Source organism: Aythya fuligula, chromosome 1 (assembly GCF_009819795.1).
Source record: "Aythya fuligula isolate bAytFul2 chromosome 1, bAytFul2.pri, whole genome shotgun sequence".
Classification (NCBI taxonomy): domain Eukaryota; kingdom Metazoa; phylum Chordata; class Aves; order Anseriformes; family Anatidae; genus Aythya; species Aythya fuligula.
Window position 1 is genome coordinate 15325083 of NC_045559.1, and position 18997 is coordinate 15344079.

Here is an 18997-nt window from a genome sequence, read left to right on the forward strand (position 1 = left end):
AACGACATGAAGGCCTGCTGCCTGAAAGCCCACAGGTGTCTCAGAGCCCACAGAATACCTCAAAAATCAGTGAAATGTGTGTGTTTCAGCAACAAACAGTGTCTTTCACACTGTTCAGCTCTGAACAGTTTTTCCCTGCCTGTCACTTCCTCGAAAAACCCAATTTTACTTTTGCTGTGGGTTTTCTACCAGCAGATCCTAGCTGTGTACCTTTGTTGACATGTCGGCGAGATCCAGGCTTTGCAGTTTGCCTGCGAGTTCATCCAGGAGGCGAGAGTGCTCCTCTTGCTTAGCCTTGAACTGGGCCTCCTTCTCCTTGATTAAGTCTTCCACTTCCTGCCGCGTTTTTGCTGACAGCTCCACGGCGCTATCGGGGTGGACAGTGGAAGCATTGACCCTTTCCTCTGCCTCCAGGGACATCTGGAAATACTTGGTGATGCTGTCCAGGGCTCCTGCAGGAATCAGACAGAGCTGCTCAGAAATCTGTTAACTAACACCAAATAATTTGTGTCATGGAGGTGGGCAGACGCACAGCTGGGTCAGCAAGCTGAGCAGCACCTTAAAGCAACCACAGCCTCCACAGCTGTGGTCAGTGCTATGGTAAAGGGGACAGAATTTGGCCTGGCTTTAAAAAAAAATCATTTTTTCCCTGGTTGAAAGTGTGTCAAATTTGCTGGATTTTAAAGTTAAGCAGTTCTCTGACCCCAGGGATTGACTGAACTCTGCTCATACTGAGGGCGAACGGAGACCCAACGTTTTAGGTTCACAGGATACCTAAATCTATTTCCTAGGGATTCACCTATGCCATTTGCTCTTGTTGCTTGCCCTAGGATGTCTGGCTTACAGTCGCTGCTTGGAAACCGGTCAGAGCTTTCCCAAGAAACAACTTTTTGATGAAAGATCCTGATTTCTGTAAGCGTTAGTTTTGGACAACTGCTGGAGAGGCCCTGAGAGGGTGTGAGGGACCCCACGGGGCAGCCTTCTTCCACAGAATGCCACAAGCCAGGGACTCCCCAGTTTTTACATCCTTTTTGCCACACTGAGTGAAATCCCACATTCACCAGAAACAATCCCAGACTACCTGCGAAGCTGCAAATGTACATTTCTGTGTATATATATGTATATATATGTATGTATACTGTATTCAAATGCGTTTTAAGTCGGAATTAAGTCAGCTTTGGAAGCTTCCCAATAACTTTGTGATTTGCCTCTTTCCCCAGCCAGCTCTGATTCTGTGGTGGGAGTTTGGCACTTCATCGTGCCAATGGGTACACCAGGCTTGGGTGCCTTGGAAGAATGGGGCTCTTTTACGGTGTGCCCCTAAAGACACGGGTAGTTTTTCAAACAGTTTCAAGCAATTTCACAGCCTGGGGAGAGCAAACGAAACATGCAGGTGTATCTTGGAATCAGCCTCTCTTTCAGCTGTTGTGCCTCATCTAAAATGCTTTAATTAAAGTCTTAAAGTCTCCTAAGTTCTTGTGCCCCAAGAACTTGAGCCAGCTTTGCAATACACAGAGGGAGAGAAAGAAGGGGTGAGGGGGCAAAACAAAGCTCCTGCTGCATCAGCAACTTGGCTAACGCACGGGGAGAAGCTGCCCTCCTAAGAGCTGACTTTTTATTACACGTTAGAAGATTAACCCGGTATTTAAAACCGTGCACTAATTAAATCTTCAGCCACCCCACTGCTTTCTCCCCCTCCCTGTGCCACTTACCCCGCACATCAGAGATCTTGATGAACTCTAGCTGCTCTGCAAGCTCTTTCACCACACGGTCTAGGCTTTTGGCATCCGTCTCCAGTGCGCTCAGGTCACCGTCCGAGCTGTTGCTCTTCTCTGCTAAGGTTGACAGGCTTTCTTCTAAGTCAGCTATCTTAACCGTAACATCTGCTGTCAGCTTCCTGGAAAACAGAGCAGCAGGACTTACCGGGGGAGGTTGTGATTCTGTGTTGTGAGCCCCAGTGCTTGCCTTCAGTGAAGAGTAACAGTGAGAGCTGGGCCACGCTTCTCCCACGGCAGGCCCTGTCCTCCCTCGGTGGAGCCAGAAGTGATTTGTAGCAACATGCCTACCTAGAGTACTGTTTTGTTTCCTTTATCACACAAAACTACTTTTTAATCTACAGCACGTTTATAAACTCAAAGCACCAAACAGCTGCTTTGTGTAAGATTAACTGGAGGCAGATTCCAGAGGGCTGCTGTAATGCTCTGGTATCATGGCAACTGCACAGGTCAAAGTTGACTACTATGATCCATACATAATTTGCTTCTCATCCCACACAGCTACAAATGCAGTTTTGATTACTACGAGCTCATGGGACAGATTTGAACTTCGGGAAGGAGGGGGGAAAGCCAGTTTTAATACAATGGATCCTTTTAACTCCTCCATAAAGATCTCTCCTCACCAGCTGCTTCTCTAGGACTAAGAAGGAAAACCTCCTGCAGTCAGCCTCAGCGAGCAGGTCTCAGCTGGTGGGATAACCCTAAAAGGAAAGGCAAACGCACGATCCAAGGCAGAGCTGCTGCAGAACAGAGCTGGGCACTGGAAGCTGTTCCCATCCGTGGTGATCCCACCATCCCCAGTTATTCCTCACTCTGAAGGAATCGGGCAGTGTTTAATCTTTACAGCCGGTGTACATCCTTCGATAGCTCAGCAGCCTGCTGCTTTCCAGCGGTCCTCAAGCCCAATCTTTCCTCAAGAAGAGGAAGAACAAGAGCAGACACAAGCAGATGTTAGGGAGAAGCAGCTCCTTGGCTGCTCTCAGCTCCCTCGGTACTCAGAGCCCAACCCCAGCTCTGCAGCTGGAGGGGGGGAGTTGCAGGGCACGGCGTATCCCTAATTGAGACATTTGTGGTTTAATCCTCTCCCCTTTGCTCCGTGCAGTCCCCTCGCAGTGCATAAGCAAGCCTGGCACGGTTGCACAGCTGCCTGATGTGCAAAAGCCCAAACTGCCTTCTTTAGTACACCTACCTTTAAAAGAAAAAGCGGGGCTTTACTGTGAGAAGAACGGAGACGAGAGCTGTTAGAAAGCTGGTGCTCCCCCCACCCCAAGCTCGGAAGTTTCCAGCTCATCGGCTCCATAGGGAAATCCAGGAATTTAATCTCTCCCCCTTGCTTCTCTCGCACAATAGCAGTGTTTGGCCTTTGCCCCGGGGGAGCGCAAGGCAAGCGCGAGCGGCTGGCTGGCAATCGGCTGCGCAGCGGGAGCGGGGACACCCCTGCCAGGGCACGCTGCCCGTGCTGCTCCTGCCTGCCCCGGCCAGGTTTGTGCCCAGGGGAGGGATGCTCCACGTGGCGAGGTGCTCTCCAGCACCAGGAGCCGTGGTGTACCTCAGCAGGGTGTCCTCAAGCCCAGTATGGGAACAACATCAGCCACTCCGCTACACCCCAGCTCCTTGGTGTTCCCATTCCTCCCCAAGCTGGATTTACCCCCGTAACACCCACTGCACTCACTCTGCTTCCTCAAAGAGATTCCCGATGTTCTTCAGGGGCTCGGCGGCCGGGTTCTGAGCAATGATGGTTTTAATCTCCCCGAGCTTCTCCTCCAGGGTGCTGAGCGTCTGCTGGTACGGCCCAGTGACCCCGGTGATTTTCAGGGCGTTAGCCCTGTCCAGGAACTGCTGGGTCCTGTTAGCCAGCTCGCCGATGACCACGTCCCAGAGGGCGAAGCACTGGTGGCAGGGCACGCAGTCGGGGAAGAAGCCCGAGTAGCCCCGGGAGCACTTGTCGCAGCGCGGCCCCTCCACCCCCTCGTTGCAGATGCACTGCCCCGTGGCGCGATCGCACTGCGGGGTCTGGATGCCGCGGGGGTTGCAGTCACACGCTGCCAGGAGAAAAAAAGGCACAGGTGAGGGTGGCAGGGAGATAAAATGAATGAAAATGGCTGTGATGTGGTGAAATGAGTGTGGAAACGGGCTGTGGCTGGGTTACAGTCAGCTAACTATGGATGTGCCTGGGTATGGGGGAACCAGGACGGGCTGAAAGGGGTGGGACAGGGCAGCAACTCTAGGGCAGAGCAGGAGGGTCGGATTTGCACCTCTCAGAAATGGGCAGAGTATGGATTCATCCTGCAAAGCTGACAGCAACCGAAGACAGGGACCCCAGTTAGAGGATCAGTAGGGCAAGGCCTCCCAGGCAGGAAAAGAAATGGCAGGCAGGCACACAGCAGAGGGTTTAAGAGCAAAACCTGAGTGAAAGGGAAAAAATGAACAAGGAACAACCATCCTCTGCAGAGCTTGATACTGCAGGATACTGTGGGTGCTAAAATTGAGGTGGTTTCAAAGAACATGACAAATCTATGGACTAACATCCCTTCAGAGATCTTCTACACAAAGGCACGGGGCCTGGCACGCAGGACATGCTCCTACCACGGGTGCTGGGAGAATATTCAGGGAAGGAATGTGAATGCAACCCCAACAGCGTACACAGAGAAGCATCGAGGAGCCTGGGCTAGTGTTTGGAGAACAGGGAAGACGTGTAAAAATCAGGCAGAAAGCTGCAAAATGAAGAACGAGGTCATGGGCAGCCCTGCCTGACTGGATGGACGAGTAAAGCCCTCCCCTGTGGATGTGAGCCCTACTACACATTGCTCAGCCCCCTCAGGTGGCAATGAGGCCGATTAACAGATTTTTGGTAAATTAATTCACACTGTTAGCACCGCAGTTAGTATTTACACCTTCCTGAAAGGTATTTTCATTCTTATTTTAGTCTTAGTTTGCAACTGCGAACACCTGCCTATCTCCCTGTGCTATCAGGCGAGACCCAGAGGCTCCTGGTGCCTGCCAAATTAGAGGGATAATGTTTGAGCAACAGCTTTTTTAACGAGCTTTTGGGAGACCAATGCACTTCTTCGGCACCAGCCTGCACGAAGAGAAGTTACTCAATTAATTCCTGAAGCACAGTCGTTTCCAGCAGCCCTCTGAAGAATAAGAGAGGCCTTGCAAACGCGCAGATCGTCCGCTTCTCCTGGTGGTACAGTAAAAACGAGGCAGGCCAAGCACACATTCCTCTGACAGGGAGAGGATCGGGGCCTGATAAAAGCCTTCGCTTACACATCCGTTTACCAGGCATCCCTGGAGGAGGTTAATGGCTCCAAGCGGCCCATAAATCAAGTCGCACACCCCAAGCACATGCCCCCTTGCAAAAGGGCACGGCACAAAGCCGTTCTCAAGCTTGGGCATTGTTTGCTTCAATGTCAGCCCACGGTGGTGGTCTTGGGTTCAAGAAGCGCACAAAGAGCCTGGGCAGAACAAACGGGCCCTCAGCAAAATGACTTTTCTTGTACAGCCTGAATACGATCGGCCAGAGACAAAAATAACTTCTGCTGCCTGCACGGTCGAGCAAAATGGGCCTTTGTTCTTCGAGCTATACCCTGACACAAGAGATTGTTTTTCCTTTACATCCAGAGTGCTTTAAGTAGTCAGCTCGCCCTGGAATATGTTCCCTGCAGGCAAACTGCGGAGTTCCTGTTGGAAGGAGGTCAGTTAACCCTGCCATCAGCCAACAGGGCCCGCGCCACAATGATGGATTGTCCAAATTCCGCTGCGCAGAGAGGGGCTGAGCGACGTGTGGGTTTTCTCAAAGGGGCCGAGATCTGATCAAGTTACACGAATCCTTGCTGCTGGCAAACGAGCTCGCTGTATTTACTTGTGGATTTAAAAAGCTTAAAGTGGAAAGAAAAAACCACCACATTTTGGTAATTCTACTCCTGAATACCTGCATGTTCGGGAAAGGCAGACCCGGCTTTGGGAACATTGACATGGTAATGGGGATTACAGAATCTCTGCAGCCACAAAATGCTGGGCACGAGGAGAGGAGCATTTAAGCACTAGCTCATTTGCAAAGTCAAAACTCCACAGCTGCCTGCGGGGAGGTGATAGAAGGGAAAGAAGTAATTTATCCCAAATACAGCAGAGCAGCTGGGAGAATTACACTTCTGGAGTTCTACGAAATGTCTGAACTGAGCTTTGTGGGACCCACGAGAAAATTACACAAGGCGGAAAGAAACATTACTATGGGTTATTTCCTCATTTTGGGATTCTGCATCAAGCCCAGAAGCAGGCACTGCTGGCTCTGAGTTAGTCCAGCTGTGTGAATGCAACATATATATATAAAGAAAGCTTTCAAAAGCATTGGATGTTCTCTTTTTCATGATCTACACAAGACATAAACCACACAGAAGACCAGCTTTCAAAATAAAAGGTGGAAGTGAAGATAATTTTATCTGCGTTTTTTAGTAAAATCAGGTAGTTTAAAGAAAAAGCCTCCCTTGGCACTGGGGTAAGAAGATTCCAGCCATTTTTTCCTTCCCTTTTGTATATTTTTCAGGCGTTTCTATATTTGTGGCACGGTCTCTCTAGCTGCAGCCCACAGACATCTTTACTGCAACCCTGACTGCAACATTTCTGAGGTTCTCACGAAAGCACCACTGCTCCTCTTACAGCTCACACCTTGTGAACAAACCTTTCATCTCACAAATGCCATGCACGTGCCGGTGTTTGGTTGCATGGCATCTTTTTTAGAGTCTAGGTGACCTCAGCCAAGTGCTGGAACCAGCTCCATTCCTCGCTAGTCAGTCTCGTGAGTACCTCTATCAGACAGTGGGGTCCCATTTCTAGGCACTGCACTAATGATGATATTTGGCCAGCCAGAAACCCATAGAAACTGTTTTTCTGCTCTCTGAGGCCCTGTGACACAGGACCTCCACCATCTTCAACACCTTTAGCACTGACTTTAGCTGTGGCCAGTTCTCAAAACACTTGTCCTGAAGGGAGAAAAGCGCGGTGACAAAGCCAGGATCCATGGGAAAGAAAAAGACCTTTCCTGGTCCTCGTGGGGACTGGAGAAGCAGAGGATTGCAAATAGCTCATGGAGGAATAACCACGTGCTGAGTGCACATCCACCATCCGTGACGGTGGGTGCACCACCACCAAAAGAATTAATAAGACATTTGATTATCACCGCCGATGAGTGGGGATGTGAAAACAGGAGACGCCTCGATTCTTATCAGCTGCTGGTATGAAGTGAATGCCGTGCCACAATGAGCCAGCACGCCCCGCCCAGTGCATTTTTTGGTGAAAATACCCCAGCATCACATTAATATCCAGATATTCCTCTGGCCACCCTGCGACTCAGTTCCTGTGTGGTCAACGATGCCCTTCGTTGCAGGAGTTTTTCTTCTGATATACTCACACAGGCTGAGCCAAGCACAACCTCCAGAGCAGAAATTGGGAAGATAGGTTCAGTTTGCACTATAAAACCACACAGACATTGAGTTTACTAGGAGAGATCTAGATACCTTAACCTCTTTGGGTTGGGAAGGGCCTTCTTGACAAACAGCTATTCTTTCAGTGACAGAGGGGGAAGAAGGCCGTGGTGAAGGACAGCAAGGTTATAGGGACTGGGCTGCTTTGAAGACCACTGTTAGACACACATCGAATCTGTCCTCATGTAAGCAGGGCTGGAAACTCAAGTACCTCCCATGGAAAATACAGGGGAGTAAAAGAAGTCTTTTGAAATCACTGGCCAAGGATTCAAGGGTTTTCAAAGGAGGATTTACTATATTAAATAACAGTTTTGTGTTTTGAAATGTCATTTTGGACCTGGATGTATTGTTTCCTTTAATGGAGTGTTTAACTCCATCAGACATTCTGCTGGGGCATACTCCAATATAAATGAAATCACGTTTTTGGCAGGAAAATTTTCTAGCCAAATTCTTAGGCAGGATCTGCTGATGAGCAATTTGTGACTACAAAAGACTGCAGCTGCATCGACTCACAAACACATGTGCACACGTGAACACGCGCACACAGAGTATCCATGGGTTATTTTCCTACCATCTTGATCAATACATTTCATTTTTACTTTTTTTTTTCCTTTATTTTTCTTCCAGTTGCTCTGAGAGCTCTGCTACCTTTCCCACTGATGTTAAATATTCACAACTCACTTCTGATTCAACAGCTGCAACTTAGCATATTGCTACCACAGCTGAGATGATCCAGTGGATCACACAAGGGCTGTACAAAGGGCAGTCATGGTGTTTAAAGGCTTATTAAGGGATGACAGGGAACAAGCGAGAGTCTTACATTATCCTACACAGCACTGAAGAGAAAGCATTTTGCAGAAATATTTTCTTTACTGCTTGAGATCAGGGACAGAGAGCATCAAATGTTTAACTCCTCCACAGCAAAAAAAAAAAAAGAAAACAATGAGTTTGTTCAAACACGATTTCCTGGCATCATCTCCTGGTGGTAGCGAGGCACTATGATGATAACACCATTCAGCAATTTGTAAGGTTGGAAGTTTTGCAGAGCTAGCAAATTTCTTCTGAATAATCAGCTATTGACTCAAATTACACCGTAAGCATATTGCTAACTCCTCAGCACTACGATTTTCTGTACAAGTGTTAAGATAAGATCCGTTCCAGCTTAGAATTACCAGAGCTGTGCTGCATTTTAACATGCTAGCAGGCTGTGCCAGAAGGGCAATTTTCTGGAAACAGCCAATACACGTTGCAATATTTTAAGACCACAGGTCAATTAAAATTAAGAAAGTGAAAATTGTACTTCCTTTAGCGTTGAACTTGCCTGACTTCCTTTAGAGGCTTCAAACAGGAGGAGATGAAATGTTTGCTGATCTCTCTCTCCGCACCACTAAAACCTCCTATAAAAGCAGCCTACGTGCCTGGTTTAAGATTCAGATGTTAAATTAAGACTTAGATGTTAAATTAAGACTACGAAGCCTATTCTTAAATGACAATGGGATAACTTTCAATGAAGTTTTTTTTTTTTTTTTAAAGCAGGTATTTTCAGCACCAGGAACTCAACAAAGATCAACAAAAACTGAGAAAAGCAACCTTCTGCCAACGTCGGTAATGAACGCTCAATAAAAACAACACTCCTTTCATCTTAGCTCTGTTAGAGTCTACTTTTTAAGATACTCAGGTCCAACACAGAAGAATATTGACATGTATGTACTTCATGTAAATGGGACCTAGCAATACAACCTAACTTTCAACCTCCTACAGTGCCCTTTCCTAACTGGGGTCTGTTCTCTTTGTTCAGTTTATTAAAACCCTAATGATACTAAAATTGTCACGTCATTTGTATTTTATGAGACACACAAACTTCACATGTATACCATACAAACACACCGTTCCAGCTGCATCTGCTGCCACGGGGTATCTCAGAGGCATCTCGGGAGCCTGGCGTCTGCTGCCAGAAACGTGCTACGTGGGCTGCAGTCGGCGCGGAGCTCAGCGTGCTGAGTCCTGCAGTTTGGTTGCCAGGCTTTGGAAAAGCTCCAGCAGGGCGCCTGGGAGCCTTGAGTTTCATGAAATTTGTAATCCTGTCATTTACTACCTTAGCAAGGATTTTTATGTGCGCGCACACACACTCACGTGCACGCTTGGGCAGAATCGTGGCTTAAGGAACAGTCTGGCAGAGGGGCTGGCTCTGCCCCACAAGCAGGCTCTTGAGCCATTTTCAGGAATTACGTTCAATTAGATGAATAATTGTCGTGCTGTGCTTACATATGGGGTAAGCAGTCTCCAAGGACACAGCCCTACAGACTCTGGGGTGCTCTCTGAGGTGTGTAATTCCCAGTGGACACCCGCAGGTGGTGGCACGAGTACTGAGGGGCTGAGGAGCTACCCAACTGTAGCTCTGCTTGCCCCAGCAGCCTGGTCCCACTGTGAGCACTGAGGAAATGCAGAGGAGAGACATCAGGAGATGCTTTTTCTCCACTGCAGGGAGCACAGACTGCAAATCTAAGCACTTAGAACAGGTACAAAAACTTCCCTCCTGATTGCCACTGCACCAGGACCCCAACCTCTTCCATCTCCTGCTTCACCGTCTCCCATTTCACAATGATTTACAGACAAAGACAAACCACAGACATCAGCCTGCAGCAGTCACAGCCGCCAACAGGGATAGTGGGGAAGCACGCCCTGGAGTCTTGTTTCCAGCAGATCGTGTTGGGACCCAGGGCCACATCCACATATCCCTGTAATTTTTTAATTTTCCCTCTTACTAACTCAAACATTTTAAAGGGTGTCACAGCAGCGTGTGCAGCACAGTCCTGATTTCTCAACAGGAGCTGGTATCTATTGGTGCCAGCAGGCCGAAGACCTCCTGTGAAGAGGTCTGACATTACCATCCCTTGAGTGATTCACCCTGTAATTTCCAACCTTGGGCAGAGGCTGCTTGCCCAGGCTGGTGCAAGAACTCACTGTGGAGACATCAGGATGGATGTACACACCTCCACATCAGCTTGGTGCCTGCAGTGAAGCTTGTTCATCAGTACTTACATGGTTCAGAGCTCTCTGACAGCCCCCAATCCAGACTAGTTCGTGTTTTTTTTCCCAGATGCAATACAGAATGGGGCCAATCTGGCTGCCTGGGCTGAGCAAGGGCTTATCTTTGTGACAAACCCCCTTCTGTCTCTGTTTCAGCTTTGTCTTGGCTATAGGCCCCATTTAAGCTATTCTCCAGGGCACTGCTCTGCAACTCTGTAACTCTGTAAAGGGCACAGTTTTCCAGGTTGCCTGCAAACCACTCATCACAGAAGGCTATGACCTTCCCACGCCGCGGTTGCGTCTCTGCCAGCCTGAACACCACCCTTCCACCAGTCAGGACTGAACGAGGGCTGAGAGGAGATTGTTCCCCTCCCTCGGAGGCTGTGTCACTTGGAAGCAGAAGGGGTGACAGGTCTGAAGGAAAGCGCGGTGCTTTTGTAAGAAAAGTGAGTTTGAGTTTGAAGGAATACATCCTCTTTTTACTTCATAAAGGCTAAAAAGCAGGTTTTCACATGCTCTAAAGACAGCAGAAACTTGATGAGAGGTCAGAAATGCTGGTACGCAGCAAAATCTTACTGATAAGGTATGCAGATGGACTCCATCAATAAACCCTGATGGAGACAGCTGATACCAGCAGACAACCACTGCCCTGGAGCAGCAGGAGGCAGCCGGCACGGCCAGAACACACACAGCCTCCGAAATGAGAAACTTAATATGTACTCAGGAACCAGGACAATTCCCCAGCCCTTTCATCTGCAGCATTAACCAGGTAACTGTGACCTTCCTACCTGCCTCGATAATGGGCTCTGAGGTATCTCTATTGTAAAGGATTTATTAAAGACCACAGCAAGCACATTCCTCCCTGCAGGAAAAAATACCTTAATCTATTGCAAACCCTCCTGGCAAAGACTCCTATTTGAACAGATCAGAGATACAAGTTTGTTCTGGTCTGGACAGTGTTTGAAGTTTCTTTTCCAGCTAATGAACAGACTTGTTTATAATGAAAGGACAGAGAGAATCCAGTTTTCTAAACAATTGACTTCATGGCACTCTGTTTTCCCATATGCAGCTACGGCTAACTAGCTCTACAGTCTCTGCTCACTCTTCTACTTTAATCTGAAATAAAAGGAAAATCTTCTGCTAAATCAAAAACTTTTTCAATTACAGTCTCCCTAACAAAACACAAAGAGGGACAGGAGTCTTCTAGTAAGTAAAATCAAAAGGCAAGTAAACTTATTTCCAGATCATTTCTCGAACCCAAACGAGTTTTTTTCTAACCACACCGGTCTACCTGCCAACATTGCGAAGTAAAGGTTGAAGAGTTAGCTTCTAAGCAGAGAAGTTGGTCTCCAAGCAAGGGGCTGACAAGAAATATAATAAACCACGAGTGCCACACCGGGCTCCTGTCACGTCTCCAGACTGACATAGGCAGGCGGCAGAGCGCCGAGATGGCCGCCACCACACCTCCCGTATGAAGGCCACGCAGCACCAGCACTCACCTCGGCACTCCACAGCCGGGTCGCCCCAGAAGAGCTCTTGGCACTCCCGGCAGGTCCGGCCTCCGAAGCCTGGCATGCAGTGGCACTGCCCTGTGAACTGCCAGAAACAGGGACACGGCCACCTCAGTGGGGCTGCCGCAGCCTGAAAGCTCTTCCCCCTCCCCACCCAGCACCTGTGACCCACATGGACATTGCTAATGGAGCGGGGCGTGCAGAGTCACAGAACCATGGAGTTGGTTGGGTTGGAAGGGTTGTTAAAGATCACCTAATTCCACCCCCCTGCCATGGGCAGGGACACCTCCCACCAGACCAGGTTGCCCAAAGCCCCATCCAGCCTGGCCTTGAGCACCTCCAGGGATGGGGCAGCCACAGGTTCTCTGGGCAGCCTCTGGGTGCCTCACCACTCTCAGAGCAAAGAATTTCTTCCTGATGTCTCATCTACATCTCCCCTCATTTAGTTTAAAGCCATTTGCCCTTATCCTATCACTACACCCCTCATAAAGAGTCCCTCCCCAGCTTTCCTGCAGGCCCCCATTAAGTACTGGAATGTCTCCCCAGAGCCTTCTCTTCAGGCTCTCAGCTTCTCCTCACAGGAGAGGTGCCCCAGCCCTCTGATCATGCTCCATGTTCTTGGACACCAAGCTGTGGTGGCAGCCAACGAACCATGACCACCTAACTCCATCCCCCGCCTCGCTCACCCCTCAGCCCCCAGGTGCCACACAAGCAAGGTGCTACGGGACAAGCAGGGCAACCCATGGCTCTGACACCTTTTGGTGGGCTCCACCCAGCCCGTGCACACATCCTACCCCAGCCCAGCTGCAGAAAGGCTGCAGGTGGCTCCCAGCAGCCTTCCCCTCACCTCGTTGCAGGCCAGCCCGAGGGAGCGGGTGGTGTCGCAGTCGCAGGGCTCGCAGCCGGTGCCACTGGCCAGCCTCCAGGTGTGGGGCGCGCAGCGGTCGCAGGTCTGCCCCACCACGCCGGGCAGGCAGCGGCACTGCCCCGTGGCCGCCTCGCAGCGGCAGCTCTCCGCACTGTCGCAGTCGTCCCGCACCGTGCCCAGGTAGTTGCAGACACACTCTGCAAGAAGAGGTGGCAGCTTGTGTGTGCGTGTGGCACAGCACCATGACACACATCCCTCAGCCATCCTTGGGTCTCAAGATGGAAATCCCCACCTTTCGGGCTGCTGCCCCAGCGTGAGGTGGCAGCAGCTCTCTGTGACCCCGTGCTGGCCCTCCAGCCTTCCTCCTCTTGTCTCCTCCTTTACTAAGGAAACCCAAGCCTTCCCAGCTCCTATCATCCTGCTCAGAGTGGTGATATGCAAAGCAGAGCAGAGCTCGGCTTCCTTGCCCTGCAATCCTTTTGCTGCACTGGATGGGGAGCAGCAGCAAAATGTCCCCACCCCGGTCCTGTTGTGGAGGGGAGCAGGGAGGGCTGCATCAGGCCACCGAGGAAGACGAGTCTGCTTCTGGGTCAGGACTCGGCTCCTGCTGCTCAGCCACATCTGCAGGAACCTTTGTGTCAACAAAAGGCAAATCCTCACCCTGCCACGGGTGATCTCCAGATAAGAGGGAAACAAAGACCACTAACAAGAGGGCAAGAAACCCTTCTCTGACCCAAGCCTCATCCTTTCAGCACATGCAAATGCTGCCCCTTCTCTCCCCCCAGAAGGCAAAGGGCTCCCCTGCCTTCCAGCAGCCCCACTGAGTGGCAGGGCAGCTGCACACAAGCCCAGCTGGAGGCAATTCGTATTCCCCACTACCCCAAATGGTCCCAGGTCAATTATAAAGAGCTATGGTCGCTGCTGCCGCCCCGCCACGTGGTGGGTGGCCGAGGAGGGGAACACAGGCACATCTCCACTCACTCCTGCAGTCCTGCTGCAGTGCGCTCCCGTAGTAGCCCTCCTTGCAGAGCTGGCAGTTTTCGCCCTCCGTGTGGTACAGGCACTTCACGCACGTCCCCGTCCTCTTGTCGCAGGCCTCCGGGTCAGTGGTGTCGATGTTGTTGTTGCACTGGCAGGGCTGGCAGGCGCCGCCGACCTCGTCGGGGCTGCCGAAGAAGCCAGACGCACATTCATCACATCGACTGCCTGTTTGAACAAGCAGGCACGGCAGGAATTACCAGCACGGCTCACAGCCCCGTAAATGGCAATACGAGACAATAAGGGCCGTTAACTAAAGGGGGGATTAATCGGATCGCACTCAAAGCAGAGGCAGTACCTATGTATCCTGTGCTACAGACACACGTGACTTGCAGAGTGACCGGATCCTGGTAACAGCCGCTGGCAAACTGGCGTCCGCTCTCGGGGCCGTCAGGGCATGGGCAGGGGCGGCAGTGGTCGCCCGAGCCCAGGACGGGGTCTCCGTAGTAGCCGGCCTCACACCTGTGCAGTGGGGTACAGCATGCAGGGGACCATAGGCAGACACACACACTCACATTTTAAACCCTTACAGGACAATGAAGAACCCAAAGGCAGACAGACCCTTGCGGCTCTCCGGTGCCACCCAAGCTCAGAGCAGTTGTGCCAGTGGAGAAAATTCAGCTCGCTCCAGCCTAAAAGCTGGAGACCCAAGGCAGATGCTTCTTAGGAGGGTTTCAATGGGGAAAGCCTTGGGGTCCCACAACGCGCTCTCTGGTGGGAGATGGGAAGCCACAGGCAGCGTGCTCCCTACTCCCTGGCTCCCAGGGCACACAGACTTGCCTCCCTCCATACATCCTACATTTCACAGCAAAGGCCCCGCTGGCTGTGACTGCCACCACGGGCCATCCAAGGAGCGCTGTTACAAATACCTCTCGCAGTTGTGGCCGGCTGTGTGGTCCCGGCAGTGCAGGCACTCCCCGGTGTAGGGGCTGCAGTCATCAGCATGGCCATTGCAGTGGCAGGGCTGGCAGCTGGGGAAGCCCCAGAAGCCGGGCAGGCAGCGGTCGCACTGTCGCCCGTACACGCCGGGGAAGCAGTGGCACTGGCCCGTCTCCGCGTCGCAGAAGGCATTGTACGAACCTCGGACATGGCACTCGCAAGCTGCAAGGAGAGGAGGAAAGGGGCTGTGCTTCAGTGCCCAGTGCCCAGCCCCATTGGCAGCCCAGCGCAGAGGACGGGGTCTCACGTACGCCTGCATCCGCTGGGCCCAAACCCAAAGGTGCCGGGGGCACATCTGTCGCACTGCCTTCCCACTACGTTGGGCCGACACTGGCACTGTCCTCCGCTGGGGTCGCACACCGAGCTCAGCGAGCCCTGGGGGTCACACTGGCAGGCTAGGAAGAGAGAAGCATTAGGGAGCAGTGAGAATTGTGTTGCAGGACACTCACCCCATGGCTCTTCCCATATGCACGTGCTCCCCATGCAAACCTGGAAGCGCCATCAGGCCTCCAGGTATGGTTTCCTCTACAAGCGGGTAGCTACGTACATAAGGCGGTCTCGTGTAATAGTGCAGAAATGCTGAATATGATGTTCTTGCAGACATCCGTCATCGGGGTTTTCACAACGCTCCTGCTGTTTTCCAGGCACCGGTATCTTTGGAAAGTCTCCCAAGCGCTGTTTGTGACCACGTCTTCGCCTGAGCCTCCCACTGTGAATATGTCCAGTGATTTGCAGTACGGCATGAGAACGAGCTATAAAACAATTTTACAACGGCCACGTGTCACTATTTATAAATAGCCTCCATTAAAACTGTGAAAACTTGTGATTATCTCAATTTCTATCATCCTTCTTAGGCCAAAAAGGAGAGACTGACTGAATTTGGAAGGAAAGTGACAGAATTTTTGTACTTTTCTGTGGCATAGTTCTGGTATCTAACAAATTCTTACCAAACCCTATCATTTCAAAAGAAACAGTTTGATATTCACAACATATATTATGCTGCAAAAGTCCAGCTCTGTGGAACTATCTGCAGTCCTGTAAAAGACAGCAAAAGCCTCTTAGCAGAAAAACAACTTTGAGCCTGAAGAAATCTACCTTGCTTTAAACCATTCAGTTAAAATCTGAATTGAGCCCTAAGCAACAACTCCGTGAGGTAGCACTTGGGATTTACACAGACCCATCCCAGAAAAGATGCAAATTTTCAGGATTTTAAGAACGCTTGTCCACCAAAGCACCCCTGAGGTAATTTGTGCTCACAGAGTCGATAAGCGTGTACGGGCTCTCCATCTCCGTGTCCACCGAGGAGTACTGGGACAGCTCCAGGCGGATGGTGTAATTCAGCCCCTTCTCAAAGCAGACTGGCCGTGGGAGAACGACGTATCTGGATTGGGAACAGGAAATATGCCTCACTTCAAATGCCCAGCACCGTCAGGCATTTTAGGTAGCCCTATAAAGCAATCGAGATAGCAGAGAGCAGCCAAGAGTGGGCAGAACAAAAGCTACGATGCAAAGAGGCGCTTCAGAGGCTCGCGTGAGTCAGAGCCGGAAAAGCTTATCGGCAAGGTAAAGAGTAACGGCGATGTTCGCTCACGGGCTGTGCAAACACCAAGTTTTCCCCCCTGTACACAGTGAACAAAAGTCAGACGACAGGAATAAACTTAAAAGCTTTGAGACTACAGACACAGTACTGCATATATGTTTTTACAACCCGTTGATAATGAAATTTCATTAATTTCATAGGGGCCACAGCAAACTGAAGACGTGACGATTCTCTGTCAGCTGGACTGAAACTGCTTTGGCACATTCCTTCAAAACTGCAGGTTTGGGTGCCTCACAGATGCCTGCTTTTGGTGAATTCACCATTTTTCTTTTTTAAAAAGGTTTTCTCTTTCTGTCCCATCCTGTTATACACACCTGGAGCCGGGAGGCAGTGAGACCACCTGATTATCATCATCAGGAACCGTGTTGCCACATCGGCTACCTGTGGGAATCTTGCCTGGGCGCGACACAGTGATCACTGCTTTTTCCCACTGATCCGGCAACTGGAGAGAAAAAGGCTGATCAGCATCAAGCAAGGGCTGTAAGCTCTGGGAGAGCCAAGTGCTCCAGCCATCCTCTGACTTGTCATGTTGTAATTTGCTGATTAAACAGGTGCTGCAGCACCTGTACTGAATAAAACCGTGAAGCAAATAATATTGGGGATAATAAAAACAAATAAGAGCTCCTGTCCTTGTCTTTGAGTTCTGATTCCTCCAGGAAGCCCTCGTCTCCCACCAGTTGTGCACAGGGCAGTGGCACAGCACCCACAGACCTACCTGTGGCTCGTAGCGGACCACGATGTCATACTCCATGGAGTAAGGAATATTGTCGATGTAGAACTCCAGGTACGCCCCCTCAGGGACCCTCACAAATCCTATGCCTGTCCACGATGGTGTGCGGTCCTGCGTGGACTGGCGCTCTATTATATTTACGCCCTACGGAAAGAGGGAGCAGAGATTTTAATACCAATATGCTGAATTTGTGAGCCCCACTAGAACATGTGAACTGATGAGCTCTGTTGGTGGATCATTTCTGGATCGCCATGTCCATGATTTCCATCCCAGAAAACAGAAGTTCTCTCTTTTAAACACATGTGCATGCACACTGTTGTCTTTCTACTTAGAACCACAGAATGGTTTGGGTTGGAAGGGACCTTAAAAATCACCTAATTCCAACCCCCTGCCATGGGCAGGGACACCTCCCACCAGCTCAGGCTGTCCAAAGCCCCATCGAGCCTGGCCTTGGACACTTCCAGGGATGGGGCATCCACAGCTTCTCTGGGCAGCCTGTGCCAGGGCCTCACCACTCTCTGAGGCCACAGCACAGACACCTTCCATGTAACAGCCCACTAAGAGAAAGACAGATTCAATGATACTGCACGATTCTTCATCCACTTCTCTGTTGCGGTGGGCAATTAAATTTAAAAACCTTCTGTGAGTTATTCATTGACCATCTACTTCACCCTGAAGAGACGCATGATTTGTGCCAGCGCAGGATATAACTCTTCTGTCATAATAACTCACACATCACGTTTGTAGCAGAAGGATTTACTGCAGAGGCACCGAACTGCTCCACTAACTGCCCGAGCTGAGTGCTAACTGCTTCCTGATTACACCGGGCCAGGCCAAGCCAAACCACTGCTTGGAACAACATTTAGAGAGCAGACCACAGCTATCGAGCTGCTGGAGGGTGTCACTGAATAACAGAGACCCTAATTATCATTAGCTATTAAGCACCCAAACTCATACTGGCCATTCCTTTCAGTCTGAGACGTCAGGTCTTTATCTGTTACTCTTTATATAAGGCAAAAAAAGAAAAAGGCAACAGAAAATGGCAATCTGTGATGCTCAAACTTCCCGTTTCAAATATATCTGCATCCACGAATAGCTCTCGCTATAAAACAACATCCTGTGCATTCCTACGGAAGCTGCTTCAGTAGAAAGGGATAAAATGTAAGGAAATGTCAATACGTCTATCACTCCAGGATGTCCCTTCATGTATTCTCACACTCTTTGAAGAGAGCCAGGCTATAAATTATTACCCTTTGGCTTTGGACAAAGGGTTGGAGCTCCCAGAAAGGATTTCAGGCAGGACATGAGTGAGAGCATGCGGGGATTGTGCACCGGGACTTGGCACCGTCTGAAAACCCCCATAACTCCGTGCCATTTCATTTTGTCTCCTCTTGGGTCTCTGCCTGGAAATTCAAATCTTATTCTGCCACCAGATTAAGAAGAAAAGAAGAAATCTTCTTCCCCAAAATTGGCAGTGTTTAAAATGGTTTGTTCAGGCAGTTTCAAAAGGTAAAATGAGGCATGATTCCCCCTCTGCTTGGCACGGCAGGTTTTCAGCTGAGTCCCTCAACCCTGGGCACCACGAGCCCCTGGCACTGCCCTTCCACTTGGGCATACACAAATTCACCCAAAATCTCGTGCCAGCTCAAGTGCCCTTGCTGCAGTCCAAGCTGAGCTCCACACTACTATCTGACAGCCAAACTGCTCGGTCTTGGCTGAAACAGCAAAGTGACCGCACTCTGCCTCGAACAAATAAATTAGGAGTTAGTGCCCCAATTACAGGCAGACTGCAATCTGCTGCTTCAGAGAAACCATTATCTCATTGCTGTCTCCTTGCTGGAGGCAAGGATAATTGATGTAATCACCCAGCTTCTTTTAATGAATTAAAAGCAAGGCTGCGTTCTTGGGGACAGGAAAAAGCCAGAGACCCTGATGTACCATGCCAGCGGGCAAAACAAACGAGAGTGATCCTCACTTACAAATCAGTTTTTTGCATGATTAAGCTTGGTCATTGGTCATTAAT

At 50.1% G+C, this 18997-nt stretch overlaps 1 protein-coding gene across 1 annotated transcript in view; it reads right to left on the bottom strand.

Moving 5' to 3' along the window:
* LAMB1 (laminin subunit beta 1) overlaps window positions 1–18997 on the bottom strand; it is a 41025-nt gene that overhangs the window by 7467 nt on the left and 14561 nt on the right. The window contains exons 14-26 of the mRNA XM_032186388.1: window positions 16960–17118; window positions 16559–16686; window positions 15902–16025; window positions 15192–15396; window positions 14896–15039; window positions 14575–14806; window positions 14004–14167; window positions 13649–13873; window positions 12647–12864; window positions 11788–11884; window positions 3448–3817; window positions 1713–1897; window positions 211–452 (exon numbers count right to left, since the gene is read on the bottom strand). Coding sequence (XP_032042279.1) covers window positions 211–452; window positions 1713–1897; window positions 3448–3817; window positions 11788–11884; window positions 12647–12864; window positions 13649–13873; window positions 14004–14167; window positions 14575–14806; window positions 14896–15039; window positions 15192–15396; window positions 15902–16025; window positions 16559–16686; window positions 16960–17118 — 2493 coding nt within the window. The remainder of the gene's footprint in view (window positions 1–210; window positions 453–1712; window positions 1898–3447; window positions 3818–11787; window positions 11885–12646; window positions 12865–13648; window positions 13874–14003; window positions 14168–14574; window positions 14807–14895; window positions 15040–15191; window positions 15397–15901; window positions 16026–16558; window positions 16687–16959; window positions 17119–18997) is intronic.